The sequence below is a fragment of the Cricetulus griseus genome, chromosome 5 (assembly GCF_003668045.3).
Source record: "Cricetulus griseus strain 17A/GY chromosome 5, alternate assembly CriGri-PICRH-1.0, whole genome shotgun sequence".
Classification (NCBI taxonomy): domain Eukaryota; kingdom Metazoa; phylum Chordata; class Mammalia; order Rodentia; family Cricetidae; genus Cricetulus; species Cricetulus griseus.
Genome location: NC_048598.1, coordinates 4,115,698 through 4,130,876, shown reverse-complemented (window position 1 = coordinate 4,130,876; position 15,179 = coordinate 4,115,698). Strand labels below are relative to the sequence as shown.

Below are 15,179 nucleotides of genomic sequence, written 5' to 3'. Positions count from 1 at the left end.
GGGGTCAACATTTCCTCAAAAAAGAAAAGTAAATCTAACACTTCCAGGAAGACCACCCACAGAATTGTTGTTGGTGAGAAAATTCTAGCCAGGAGACACCTTGAGCTTTCCAGCTTCCCAGGACCAAATGTTTTTAGAGATCTCTGACCATATAAGCATTTGCCGGCATCATCTAACCAAACCAGGTACCATTTGCAAGATCTGTAAAACATGGGCATCAAAATATTTGTCTTTTCTTACGATTTTCTTTTTTTTTTTTTTCTGGTGAGTGTTTGCCTGATGTAAGTCTGTGCAGCTCATGTGTGCCCGGGGGCCTGGGAGGTCAGAAGAGGGCATCAGAACTGAACTGCAGCTGCAGATGGCAGTGAGCTAGCTGTCTTGTGGGTGCTGGGAACCAAACCAGGGGTCCTCAAAAGAGCAGCCAGTATTCGTAACTGCTGAGCCGTCTCTGCAGCCCTAGAAAAGTACTTTTCAGGGGCTAAGGATGACATCACAAAGTCAAACCGAGGCAACAGGAGCCTTCGCAAGACCCCCCAAGAACCGTCATTCCTTCCTTCATGGAGCTTCAAAGTCTACGGTACCGCTACACTGCAGGGGTTAATCTCTAAAAAGTTCTGTTCTGCCAAAGAGGAATGTGTTCAGGTAAATGCACCTCCTTCCCAAAAGCATCATCTGTGACTGGGTTTCCTCAAGGACTTGGACCCACAGATAGCAGGTCACACCACAGAACTTAAATCTGGCTCAAATCCAGCTGTCTTCTTCTTCCCTTTGTCCCCCTTTTCTTTTCTTTCTTTTCTTTTCTTCTCCTTTAGTTGCTACTATGGTAACAGCATTGGCTATACTCCATATAAACAACAGTCGTTTCTGGCCCTAACCATCTTTAAGAAGACAAAGAGAATTTCTGGTACCCAAATGCCTGCCCACTATTCGTGGGCACTTCCTATGCACACAGGGGACGGGGTGACTATGGAAATCCACTGAAGAGACTGCTAGGGAAAAATGTGCCACAACTCCAGCAAATTCAGCACTTTACCCTCTACCTGTGGTTACCTATTCCCTGCACTCGGCAGACCCAGAACGTACTCTCGGTGACGTCACCATTTATTAAGAAGCAAAGATTAGTTATAGAGAATGTTCTCTGGGGTAGTTTTAGAGATAACGCTAAAGGCTCCTCACACTGCTGACTTCACTTTTGCTTTCCTTTTTTTCTTGTTTTTGAGACAAGCCTTGACTTTGTAGCTCAGGGTGGCTTTACACTCGTGATCCTCCTGCCTCAGTGTCCTGAATGCTAGGATTACAGGTGCGCACCACATCTAGCCTAGTCGCTTCAAAAGAAGACACTTTGACTAACAGATCCGGGGCATTTGCCCATGCTTGCTGGGCACAGTGGCAGTACAAGTGGCCACAAAGGTTAGCAGCAACATCAGGGGCAAAAAGCAAACCACACTGTAAACAGAAAGGTATCAAAGGAACAAGTGAAGACTTAACTGTCAGTGCTGGAGACTGAACCCAGGGCTAGATGCAAACAACCGAGAGGGATCAGCACTTAGCAGAAAGTCTAAACCCCTGAGCTCAGGAGACAGAGTGACTGAAGGCCTGTGAGAACCAGTAGGTCTGACACTACTGACCTAAGGCCCAGGTCTCTAAATCTCAGCTTGGCACAGGACAGTGCCTCCTCTCAGGTATGGCTCTGCATCTGTTACTTATCTCATTGCCGTCATAAAATACCTAAAGGAAGCAACTTAAGGGCAGAGTTATTTGGCTCATGGTTTGAAGAGACACACACCATCCATAATGGCAGAGATGGTATGGTCGTGAAAATTTACTCATCCAGGAGGAGTCTGGGAACAGAGAATAGGCAGGAAGCAGGGCAGGGTTCTAAACCTCAAGGCCCGCCCTACAAGGACCCACTTCCTGCAGCCAGGCCCCGCCTCCAAAGTCTCCACAGTACAGCATTACCAGGTGAGGAACAAGCGTTGAAACGCTTGAGCCCCTGGGAGAGAGTTCACATTAACAGCAAGGCCACCCAGGCTCTCCTCTGATGCATTTCAGGGTATTTGCTAATACTGGTGACAAGCTTTAGATGCCCACCTCACTGTCAGGTGAATGCCAGTGATGCTGCCAGATCATCCAGGGTTCTCTGCATCTGTCCCCAGTCCCGGCTGTAAAACGTGCAGATGGGGAGTCCTAACACAGCCTGAAGAATTCCCTATTCTGTGGGAAGGTTCAATCAGTCACTTCTATCAGTGGCCTCTTCAGGGTAATTCCAAAACCAGGGTCACATTTGTACCTTTGGTTGGTGGCAACTCCACTTCCAGACATCAAAATCCATTAAGTAATTATTACTACAAGACAAATGACAGTGTCAGGCAGTTACCATCACTGACAGACTCTGAGGGTCAGCACCTAAAAGGCAGGTACAGCTGGGTGGCTCTGGTGCAGGGTCCCACCCTGTCAGCTAGGGCTACGGTCACTGAAAGTCTAAGCTAGCACTGGAGAATGTGCGCATGTTCATCTAGTCTGGGCACACTTCTCATTAGAGTGTGATGGCTGGAGGTCCCACTTGTCATCATACGGCTGCGTGATAGGTTAGCGGTATCTTTGTGAGAAAGCTGGCTTCTCTCAAAGCAAGGAAGGGACTGGGGGGATGAAGAGAGGAGAAAGAGGGAGGGTTAGGAAAAGGAGGGGAGCAGAAGGAACAGAAAGAGGAGACAGATAGGAGAGGAGAGAGGTAGGAAGAGGGAAGAGGGAACAGAGAGAAGGAAGTGAAACAGCATCAAGGGAGAAGCCACAGACATCTACTGCCAAATCTCAGGACAAGGAACCGTCACCTTTGCTACAGGTCACAATGACCGTCCCTGATACATATCAGACAGCATGACACAAGCACATTGGAGATTTGGATGTTAGAGGTTCCCATAGGCTCATATATTTGAATACTGGTCTCCAGCTGGTAGTACTTTCATGAGTAGCTGTGGAACCTTTAAGACATAGGCCTAGTGGACAGACATGGGCCACTGGAGACAGCCCTGAGGGTCATGGCTGATGTTCCTCACCGGGACTACGGAAATGTCACCACTATAAGCTCCCGCTAACACAGACACCATGATGGACTGTGTCCCCTGTACCATACAAGCGCCCACTCACTGCAGACACCGTGATCAACTGTGTCCCCTGAACCATGAGCTAAAACAAATTTTCTCCTGTTGTTTCCATCACGCATTTTATCACAGAGAAGAGGAAAGTAACTCACTCAGAAAACTGGACCTGGCAGTGGAGTGTATGCTGCAGGGCTCACAGGCCACGCAAACCCAGGACATGGAATTGCTGCAGGGCTCACAGGCCACGCAAACCCAGGACATGGAATTGCTGCAGGGCTCACAGGCCACGCAAACCCAGGACATGGAATTGCTGCAGGGCTCACAGGCCACGCAAACCCGGACATGGAATTGCTGCAGGGCTCACAGGCCACGCAAACCCGGACATGGAATTGCTGCAGGGCTCACAGGCCACGCAAACCCAGGACATGGAATTGCTGCAGGGCTCACAGGCCACGCAAACCCGGACATGGAATTGCTGCAGGGCTCACAGGCCACGCAAACCCAGGACATGGAATTGCTGCAGGGCTCACAGGCCACGCAAACCCGGACATGGAATTGCTGCAGGGCTCACAGGCCACGCAAACCCGGACATGGAATTGCTGCAGGGCTCACAGGCCACGCAAACCCGGACATGGAATTGCTGCAGGGCTCACAGGCCACGCAAACCCGGACATGGAATTGCTGCAGGGCTCACAGGCCACGCAAACCCGGACATGGAATTGCTGCAGGGCTCACAGGCCACGCAAACCCGGACATGGAATTGCTGCAGGGCTCACAGGCCACGCAAACCCGGACATGGAATTGCTGCAGGGCTCACAGGCCACGCAAACCCAGGACATGGAATTGCTGCAGGGCTCACAGGCCACGCAAACCCGGACATGGAATTGCTGCAGGGCTCACAGGCCACGCAAACCCGGACATGGAATTGCTGCAGGGCTCACAGGCCACGCAAACCCGGACATGGAATTGCTGCAGGGCTCACAGGCCACGCAAACCCGGACATGGAATTGCTGCAGGGCTCACAGGCCACGCAAACCCGGACATGGAATTGCTGCAGGGCTCACAGGCCACGCAAACCCGGACATGGAATTGCTGCAGGGCTCACAGGCCACGCAAACCCGGACATGGAATTGCTGCAGGGCTCACAGGCCACGCAAACCCGGACATGGAATTGCTGCAGGGCTCACAGGCCACGCAAACCCGGACATGGAATTGCTGCAGGGCTCACAGGCCACGCAAACCCGGACATGGAGTTGAGAACCAGAGGAGCCTAAAAGCCTGGTGGCTGTTAGAGTGGGACTCACAAGACTAGAGTGCTCAGAAAACCCCAGAAGGGAAGTCCGGGTCAGGAGGTCAAGAGAGAAAAAGGGAAAGCACTCTACCAGGGATTCAGCTGGAAGCCATTTGTGCTCAGCTCTGGCAAAGACTCGGGCTGCATTCTGCCTACATCCTAAACACTAAATGAAGCCAAGTTTAAAGATAATAACTATTTGGTGGATATCTCAAGACAGCCCAGCAGCCAGGCCGTGGCACAATTTCTCTGCAGTCAGTCAGCCAGGTTTCCAGTCGGGAAAGGTGGAGAAGATGTGAAAAGCAGGGCCCTCAAAGCTGCTGCACGCAGGGTTGATATGCGTGAGGAGGGTTACACTGTAGGGGCAAAGAGTTCAAAACTGTCCTCAGTAAGTCCTGAGACCCAAAGGTCTGAGGCCTGCTACACTAGGATGTTTGATCTTGGCCTCGGGTATCTTATTTAATTGACAACAGACCAAGTCTGAGGTGTGGTTAGTCTTGATCCTCAAAGCTAGATTACGGGTCTAAGGTGTGGTTACCAAGTGCTTGGAGAATTCAGGAAGAAATTCTGTTTGTTCCTTGTACATGATAAAGAAGTCTTTTGCCACGTTCCCCTTGTTGGTTGGGGTATTTAAGAATGGTGAAGAATAAACTTGGTGTGTCCAGTAGTCACTGGATCGGCCTCCTGACTCTATCTTAGCGTCTTTACCTGCCCTTTCTCAATCCACACTCCCCCTCTCAGGTACAAACCAGGCAAGTTGGCTGGTTCTGATTGAAGCCCCACAGAGACGGGTTACAACATTACACTACCCTGGGGCTGGGGCACGGAAAGCACTCAGAGGGCAAGAGCCAACCCATCTGTACTGGCTGGTTTTGTGTGTCGACTTGACACTAACTAGAGTCTACAGAGGAAGGAGCCTGAGCTGAGGAAATGACTCCATGAGATCCAGCTGTAAGGCATTTTCTCAATTAGTGATCAATGGTGGAGGGCCCAGCACATGGTGGGCAGTGCCATCGCTGGGCTGTGGTCCTCGGTTCTATAAGAAAACAGGCTGAGCAAGCCAGGGGAAGCAAGCCAGTAAGCAGCTCCCCTCCACGGCCTGTGCATCAGCTCCTGTTTCCGGGATCCTGCCCTGTTTTGAGTTCCTGTCCTGACTTCCTTCAATGATGAACAGAAATGCTGAAGCATAAGCCAAAAAACCCTTTTTTTCCCAACTCGATTCTTGTTCATGGTGTTTCACGGAATAGAAACCCTGACTAAGACTCCATCCAAGGTCACAGGTTTGAATAAAAATCCTTTCTTAGCTTCCTAGTCTCTCTGCCTGGCCAGAGATGCAGTTACCCCATGGCTGAGAAGAGGAAACATATTTTATATGAACTATATGAGGGCATGAGAAAACAGTATGAAGTACTTGCTAAACTGTAAAGGGCTCAGCACAGACCATCGTTTAGCTAATCATCACATTTAAATCACAATTTTTAGGGCTGAACTGTAGATTCTGGTAGGTATGAGGCTCTAGATTCAATTGCCAGTCTGGTGGCGGGGGTGGGAGTGGACAGGGGCAGGAGTGGACAGGGACAGGAGGTGGTAATCTCAGAAGAGCACTTACCAAACACTATCCCTTTAGCAAATGGAGGAAACAGCTCTGAGTGTCGGAATAAGTTTCTGTGAATTTGCCATAGTTCTTTGTGCAGTTTCTTAAAGTCACTGTATCTCTTCCATACAATTATCTGAAAAGAAAGCAAAATTGAATGCATATTTCAAAGCACAACAATTCTGTCTCTGGGCCACAAATAATATTTTCCTTAAATATTCCAAAAATTTCCATGCATAGCAAACATATACACTCTCTGTCCTACAGGGCTGAAGGTGTGTGAAGGGAACCCAACATCTGCCTTAAACTCTGAAGCTTGCTTCTTCCTCACACTGCTGACTTGAGGCTCTTACTTACGTCCTGACTCCTTACAGCCTTTTAACTCATCCTAGAAAAGTATCCAACAAAATGCTCTATGCTGCATAAAATACATTCTCTCCAAAATCCTGTTACTACTGACCTGGGAATGAATTAAATGACAAACACTATCTCAAATATCATGCTTATAAGGCACAAACAACTTAGGCAATTTGGGGCCGGACTGAGACAGTTTCTCTATAGCTTTGGAGGCTGTCCTGAAACACTCTGTAAACCAGGTTGGTCTCGAACTCACAGAGATCCACCTGCCTCTGCCTCCTGAGTGCTGGGATCAAAGGTGTGCACCACCACTACCCTGTGGCAATTTGTTTTTTTAATCTTTTTTCTTTTTTCAGATTATCCAGGTATATGACCCTGCATGAGTGGTGCTGTTGAGTCATATAGCTGCTGGGGAACTAACCCAGTCCTCAGCAGGCGCAGGACTTACTTTTAACCTCTAAGACATCTCTGCAGCTCTCAACAATCTCGGGCAAATTTTAAACAAAAAGGACATAAAATGTGTTCCCTCCTCCCCGCCCCCCCCAAAAAAGACTAACAGTGAAGGAGAAATGGCTGGGAGTAAAGAAAAGGTGAGTTTTTAAATTCCCTATTTTTTTTCATAAATCTTAACCATAAGATTTCTGGATACAAAGTAAACATTGACCAGAATATAATTAATACCCATAAATCACAAAAAAGTATAGATTAGACAACATGGAGAAGCAATTTGCTGTCATTAGCTTAAAGTATTTGATCTTCTTTAGAATGAATTAGAAGAAAAAAAGAAAGAAATATTTGATGCATGGTCTTAATGTCACTGTCAGCTCTGAGTTCCACAAAGAAAACCTAAGTTGTACACTCCTCCCTCCCAAAAGCCTGACTACCTCACTTTTAAAAGAGCCTACATGTTCATGTATATGCAGGGTCATGCTGATGATGACCAAACACTAGGCCAAGGAGGTCACTGGACACGATTTTCAAGTCTTGCCAAACTTGGTCCTGTTATGTGAAGTAGCCTTGAAGAGGGTGTTTCTTGGCGTTCATAATTACAGTTGTTTGCAGCCGCTCTAAGAACCATGACATGAGTTAGACAAGTTGCTTCTGCCCAGTGTTTCACTTTTATTCATTTACTCAACAAAAACGGTCACCAAAACCAGTGTCCCTACCCTATTCTGGACACTATATTGTCCCAAAGTATGAGACAGGAGGTACAGGCCCCGCCTTTCAGGGCTCCCGCAAGGCAAGAACAGCAAGCCAGCCTGGACGACTTCACAAAGGGCCTGATGAATGCTGAGATACTGCCCGGCCTGGAGAGTGGCATCTACAAGTCACCAGAGCAACAAAGCATGGGAGGCAGAGGCAAGGCCGTGGACAAAGTCTCTAAAGAGAGAAAGATAGCAAAGGTGGAGAGTTCTACAATCTTGGGGTCTCTGACTGAATCAGTGGTACTGTCTCCTGAGGTGGGGAGCAGGAAGCGGTGTATGAAGCCTGTCAGAGACCAGCTGTGCACATCTGGCTCATGGGCTTCTGAGCTGTTCAACAGGACACATGGGTTTGGCATCTCAGTGCAAAACACACTCACTCCGGAGCCACCAGCAGGCTTCTAAGTGTCTGTGATGGGATGAAGAGTCCAACAGGGGACAGGGACACCAAAGGACCAGGCAGGAGCAAGGATGAAGAAAACAGAAGCCTGGCTATGCTGAGATGGTCCTCAGGGCCAGGGAAAAGAAGAAATGTTGACCACCCAGAACCAACAATAGGGCAAGAATATCTCCCTCCTCTTCCAACACCTGGGAAGTCAGGGACTCAGGACAGGGACAGACAACAGGTGGCTGCACCCACCACAGCTCTTGTTCTCTGTAGCTTCCAATCTTGATACAGAAGCATAATTTTGTCAGGAGCAAAAGTGCTGTTTCTACATTTCAAAACGCATCCAACTGAGCTGGACATGATGGCTCGCACCTAAAGTCCTAGCACTCAGAAAGCTGGACAGTAAGATGAGTCCAAGGCCAGTCTGGGCTATACAGCGAGTTACAGGACAGTCTGACCTAGACAGCACGAGCCCATCTCAGAAGATCAAAATAATAAATAAATATGGACCATAGTGACATAGGTAACCCAAACTATGCTTGTACCATGCTGCCGAGAGCTTCAGGAGGAGCAGGTAACGAGGTTATGAAGCAATCACATTTGCAGATAAAGCTTCCTAGTTAGGAGCATTTTCAAATAAAGGAGTGGTAGTTGAGGAAAACTTTCACAACTGAGATACAAGATCATATAAAGCCATATAAACCCACCAGAGCCACAGCTTCATTTACCGCCAGGCTCCAGGACCAGAACACTGAGAACAGAGTGCCCCAGCCACTTTCTCCTCTCCTCTTACTCCTCTTCACTAAATCTGAAGAGCCAGAAATCCTCAAGTGGAAATGAGAACAGGAATATGCTTCCCGCAGATCAGTAGGGACTGGGGTTGGTACTTCCGCTAAGACAGGAGCAGACACACAGGGAACTCACTGTCTCTGGTAAGGTCTGGCTGGTTCCTACGGGAACGATGGAAGCAAGGGTGGGCTCCCTATGCACTCTGAAGAAACCTTACCAGTGAAGCATTTGATGACCATATATAGATTAAAAATTTGGTAAAAGCTCAATTTTTTGTCCAAGCATCCCCTTTAGCATTTCGACATACAATATGCATTTCCTTTTCAGATACTTCGACTTAATGGTGCCAAAAAACCTTGTTCCCCTGTTTTATAGCATCACCTAGCAACACCTTCGTCTTTACTCCCGTTGAACACTAGGAACTTCCTGGGTCATCTTTGCTTACGACAGATACGATGACTGTCGTCCTATTTGCTTGTGCATCTTCCTCTGTATTGAGTTTTGTGCTACTTACTTGCATGTCTGTACATGCACCTGTGGGAGCCAGAGGTCCACATTAAGTGTCGTCTGTCCTCAGGCACTGTCCACCCAAGGATCTGCCCGTCTCCACCTCCCAGCACTGAGATCCCAAGCACAAACCACGGTCCCCAGGAAAACTCGGGAGCTCCTGTTTGCACAGCAGGCACACCATGAATGCAATCGTCTCCCCAACCACTCAACTTTCTTAGAAATCTAGAGGGAATTTGAAAAGGGAAGCTGACATAATATCCAAGTGATTCGCTTCCTGTGCGTGTTGTTTTAGTATTCTTAGGAAGAAAACCAATCTGGAGGGGCCAGACAAGCTCTACAAAAGGACAGAGACATTTCCCCAGCTTTATAAGGACAGTATAGTCGTAGTTTGCTTGAACTAAGTGTGTGTTTATTAGTTGCCCAGAGCTTTGTGGAAGCCTGAGTATATTCTAAAGCTGTGAGTTCACAGCGTCAAGAACACCAAAGGAAAGGAGTTGGAAACCTGAACAATAAACTCTTCTAAGTGAGATGCCAAAGTTTAAACATGACAAATGAGAGCCTAGAGGTACTGTCAAAATCTCAGGGTATTCTATGGTTTAGGAAGTCAGCTACATAGAAGACTCAATTTTTTTTTATCATTTCTAACATAAGAACATGCAACTGTCTAACTGAAGGACACTTACAAGAGCTTGCTGATGAATGGGTCACCAGCAGTTGGTATTATAAAAGAGTTTCCCTCAAAAAAGGACTAAGGAAATGTCAGAGTGCGCTCATGGACAAGTTGGCTCAGGATTCTCCCTGGAAAAGGGGAACATCAAGGTACAACCAAAGAACGGCAATCAGATGTCACACAACCCATTTCCAAGTCTAACAGCAATAAGCTTTCAGAAGCCAAATCTACTAGAAGCAGCAGTGATTAAACAGAAGTTGAACTGTAAAGCATGCTTCGTGCTATCAATTGGCATGCAAGGAGAGAACAATTAACCATGAGATACACACAGCTCCTTCTCTCTGAAACATTAGTATTCCAATAGTCTCCCAACCTGTGAGGGAAATACTGTAAAATCTGTTGAAGGCATCTTTCACTGTGGTTTTGACTCATGAGACAAAAACTACAAAGTCAGACACGCCAAGAGTCTAATGAACTTGGGCCAGCCAGTGTGAGACAATCAACTCAAACACACGAATCAAGCCAGGTGCTTTGGAGCAGGAGTAGCACCTGCAGCTAAGCACAAATCCACGCCCCGTCTAAAGACACTCGAACCCCACTGGGGGACAACTGACACCGCCGCAGAATAAAAACATAAATTTACATCATCTGTGTAAACACTTGGCTGGGGGCGGGGTTAGGGGTCCCCTAGCAGTGCCTCTGGTCTCAAAAATAAATGGGAATCAAACAGGAAGTAAACTAACATGCGAGGGGGAAGCGGCCTGCTTGGCCAGCGTCCCTAACCTAAGCAAAGAGCGCAGAAAACCACTAGTGAGAATCCCACCACTCAAGGCAAAACATGCCAGGTCAGCAGAGAGGATGACAGAGAGAAACGCAAGAGAAGCCTGTAAAAGAACTCAGCAAAAAAGTCAAAAATAAGGAGGGATACCTGAAGCAGTCATGACTTCAGCATGCCAACTCAACACCGGAGTAGGGGTACACACATCCCCTAATCTATTGCTGAGCTTTCAAACTGACACTGGCCACCCAATACCCAAGCTTTAATGAACAAGCATCATGACTCTGAAAAGGTCAGCGAAGCCCTGGAGTGGGGTGAGTGTTAGAGGGAGAGCTCCCTAGCTCCCCAAATTCTCACTCCCACCACCTAACGCCCCCTCAGCAGGATGAAGGGTAACGGGCAGTAGAGAAACCATCACACGAAAACCAACACTCATGCAAGTAACTGGGGCAGTTTCTTCAACAAGGACAAGAGGAGTTTTCACACGGATAAGCATGCTACCTCCTGGACGTCTTCTGGATTTCTTCGTGAGACAACCTAAAACCAAACAGACAGAAATAGCTCGTTATCAAATGAGATTTCACAGCTCTGCAATGACTTTCAATAGCACTTGCCTAAAATTCCATCTGTGGAAGAGAATGAATGCTATGTCACTTACTAAAAACTCAAGTCAGTGAGGTGACCTCACTCGGCAACGTTCCCGGCCTCGGTCGCTGCACGCTGTCGTGCTAACAGTCTGCCTATCTATCACCTCTCAGGCCCAGACGAATCCAAGCCTGAAGAACAGCTGTGCTTGGCACATGTACACTCAACTCTCCACATTTCCCTTTTCGGTCAGAGGACTGAAATCAGCCCGTGCAAACAGGCAAGCACCGCCAGTGAGCTACCACCTCAGCTTCTGTGTATTACAATTGTGTAAGAATCCAGTTAGCACAATAGCATTTCAGTGTTAAAAAAAAAAAAAAAACACCACAGCATTCAAACACATTCGATATCTGTAAGGGATGACCCAGCTAATGGTGAAGAAGGAAACAAAATTCACAACAACTTAAATTTAGATACAAAAATAAGCAAATTAAAACAAAATTAACAAAAATTTAAATGCAAGGGTAACCCTTCTTTTAATATTCCATGATGGGGACCGGATATAGCATCAGTGTCTGCTTCATAAATGGAGGCCCTAGGTTCACTCCACAACAACAGAAAAGCACATTTATACACTGAGCAAAGAGAAAGACAGCCGATTCTTTTAGGCTTCTCTGATTACAAAGGTCAAAAGGCCTGAAATACTAACAAAACTTCAGAAAGTAAAAAGAAATAGCATTAAAGGGGAACTCTCGTAATAATTTAGATTATAGATCATCTAACTATGTAAGTGAATTTAGGGCTACAGTGGTGTATTATGAGGATTAAAAACACACAAGCACATTAAAATGGTTGCATATAGGGCTGGAGAGATGGCTCAGAGGTTAAGAGTGCCGACTGCTCTTCCAGAGGTCCTGAGTTCAATTCCCAGCAACAACATGGGTGGCTCACGACCATCCATTATGAGATCTGGTACCTTTTCTGGTGTGCAGATATACACAGAAGCAGAATGTTGTATACATAATAAATAAATAAAACATTAAAAAAAAGAAACAAACACAACAATAACACAATTTAAAAAAAAAGAAAAAAAAAAGGTTGCTTATGGCCAGGCAGTGGTGGCACATGGCCTTTAATCACAGCACTCGGGAGGCAGAAGCACATGGATCTCTGTGAGTTCCAGGCCAGCCTGGTCTACAGAGGGAGTTCCAGGACAGCTAGAACTGTTATGAAGAGAAACCCTGTCTGAAAAGAACCAAAACAAAAGGTTGCTTATGAATAGGAGAGTAGGAGAAAGAAAAGGTTTTTAATATCAATGACAACATATCAATAACTGGAAATTAAGATCAATTTATTACACCAGGCATGGTGGCACATTCAGGAGGCGGTGGCAGGGGCAGGAAGGTCTCTGTGAGTTCAGGGCTAGCTTAGTCTACATGATGTCAAGTTCCAGGCGTTTTGTACTAACGATTTATTTCATTCCTTCCGAAACCTTTAAGTGAGGCTCTTTGCAAACACAGACAAACAAATAAGTTCATGTTAGTCACCTTCAGATATGGAGTTAGAACTTTGATAGATGAGCAATAATTATGCTCTCTCCTTTCCACAAAGCCCTACCACCCTCAGGGTTTCTGTTACATTTGCCCTCCCATCACATCCTAGCACCTACTGTGCTGCACACACTGGGGACAGGGAGCACATTCGGTCTATCTCCTATGTGCTGCATAAAATGGCCAAGTTCAATCACTGCCATCCCAGTAAGGGGCTCCATACCTGCATTACCCTCCTGTACCCTGGAGCTGGAGAGAGCCTCAGCGGTTAAGAGCACGTGCTTCTCTTGGATGGGACCCAACCATACAGTTCCCAGTGCCCACATCAAGTGATTTACAACCACTTAGAACCCCAGCTCCAGGAGTGACACCCTCTTCTGGCCTCCAAGGACACTCGCACATGTGACATACACTCACACAGATACACACACTTACACACAAATAATAAAATTCTTTAAAAGGAGAAAGAAACAAACACAATGGCTAAGATAACATGAATTGAGTCCAAATGACTACTGCTAACAACATTTTTTAATTTTATTATTATCTTTCATGCATGTGTATGTGACAGATCAAAAGACAACTGTGGTCAGTTCTCTCCTTCCACTTTTGTATGGGTTCTGGAGGTGGAGCTCAGGCTGTCGTGCTGACACCATCCAGTGGCAAGCGCCCTCCACCCACTGAGCCATCTCACTCCCTACCAGCAAAGCTCTCTGTGTTATCATCGGTCACTGGAAAGATGATGGAAAGACTTTATTGCAAATATGAGCAAAATATTTAACCATACTTTAATAAAATTAAAGGGATAAAATTAAGCATATGTTAGCAATTACAAGTAATAGCCTAAAACACAACCACTTCACATTCACTAGATTGCTAAGTGCTTAGTGGCATTTCCAGTCATAAGGTTCAGCCACCAAGTTCCAACAAACCCGAGAGACGAATCGGTGACTCCTTTATTAAAGGTCACAGTGTCCATCACAGCATCGGTTACTGTGATCAGGGTCACTCCACACATTCTATCAAAGAGTCTCTTGGTGCTAAGCATTTTGTCAACAAATCATCCTGAAACACATTCTCTTACAGTGTTGCACCTCCAGCCCCATCTGGAGCAGCAGTGCTCACTAAGATCAACTCAAAGGAAGAACCTAGAGTTTCCACTTCCCTTTCTGTAAGGGAGGGAGACTCCTTAACCGAACTGTGCATCTCTAAAGGGAGACATACTGTGTGGTGTCTCCCAGAGTCGCCTGACAGCTCAACTTTTTTAAAAAATTATTTATTCATTTTTATTTCATGTGTATTCATGTTTTGCCTTCATGTACGTCTGTGTGAAGGTGTCAGAACCCCTGAAACTGGAGTTACAGGCAGTTATGAGCTGCCATGTGGGTGCCCTCAATTGAACCGGGCCCACTGGAAGAACAGCCAGTGCTCTGAACTGCTGGGCCATCTCTCCAGCGCCTGACAATTCAACTTTTACTTTAAGGTTGCCGGTTCATTTTGATCACCATTGCTAATATAACACACGAAATTTGGAACATGGTGGCACGCTGCCAGGGTTCGTAGTCCGATCGATGCCTCAGTTCATTCCAACAGTCAACTCTGAGTTGAAGAAAGCAAAGGCTACAGTGAGGTTAGCCACCTCTGTTGCACAGAAAATGAAATCCTTTGCTTCAGTCACAACAGTGGCACCTGGATGTGCTCAACAAAGCCGAGAGGTCAGTCCCCCAGGACAGAGCAGGGCAGGGCCACACCTTCCTAAACCGCAACGCAGTAGTCCAGGCACCCCAAATTTTCATTCCCAAAGAAAAAAAGCCAACCAGAAAGGAGATGTACTTTAGCACAGCAGGGAGATGGAGCAGAAAGACAGAACAGGAGGACAGAGCAAGGAGATGAGCAGAAAGATGGAGCGGGAAGAGGAGCGGGAAGGAACTCTCAACTAAAAACAAAGGGGTTGAACAGTGGCTCCAGTCCTTGCCATAAACTGGTTAGAGCTGAGGGTAGGATAGGGTTGAAAGGGCCACCTAAAATTAGCCTGAGCCCACCAAGACACTTGCCAGTGTCTATGAGGACAGAAACTGGAGCACAAGTCCCCATCATCCATCACCTAGCTGTCTGAGGAACTCTCCTAGGCTTCCAAGGACCTTAACCCAGGCAACCAGGATGTGTGGCTCTGACACACAAAGAGCTCAGAACTAGTCAGTTTATGAGGCAGAGATGGAGTTTAATGGAGATATTTTAATATAGACTTCAAGCACAATGGTTAAGAGGAAGAGAAACACTCCAAAGGACAGACAGACAGACACACCCAGCAGCATCATGTGGGCTTCTCAGAGAGTCACCGAAAGTGAGGGGATGGCCCCTCAA

General features: G+C 46.8%; 1 protein-coding gene across 1 annotated transcript in view; it reads right to left on the bottom strand.

Moving 5' to 3' along the window:
- The window catches only part of Rps6kc1 (ribosomal protein S6 kinase C1), a 124,423-nt gene that overhangs the window by 100,137 nt on the left and 9,107 nt on the right, over nt 1–15,179 (bottom strand). Inside the window, 2 exon segments of the mRNA XM_027418705.2 lie at nt 6,002–6,122; nt 11,182–11,217. Coding sequence (XP_027274506.1) covers nt 6,002–6,122; nt 11,182–11,217 — 157 coding nt within the window.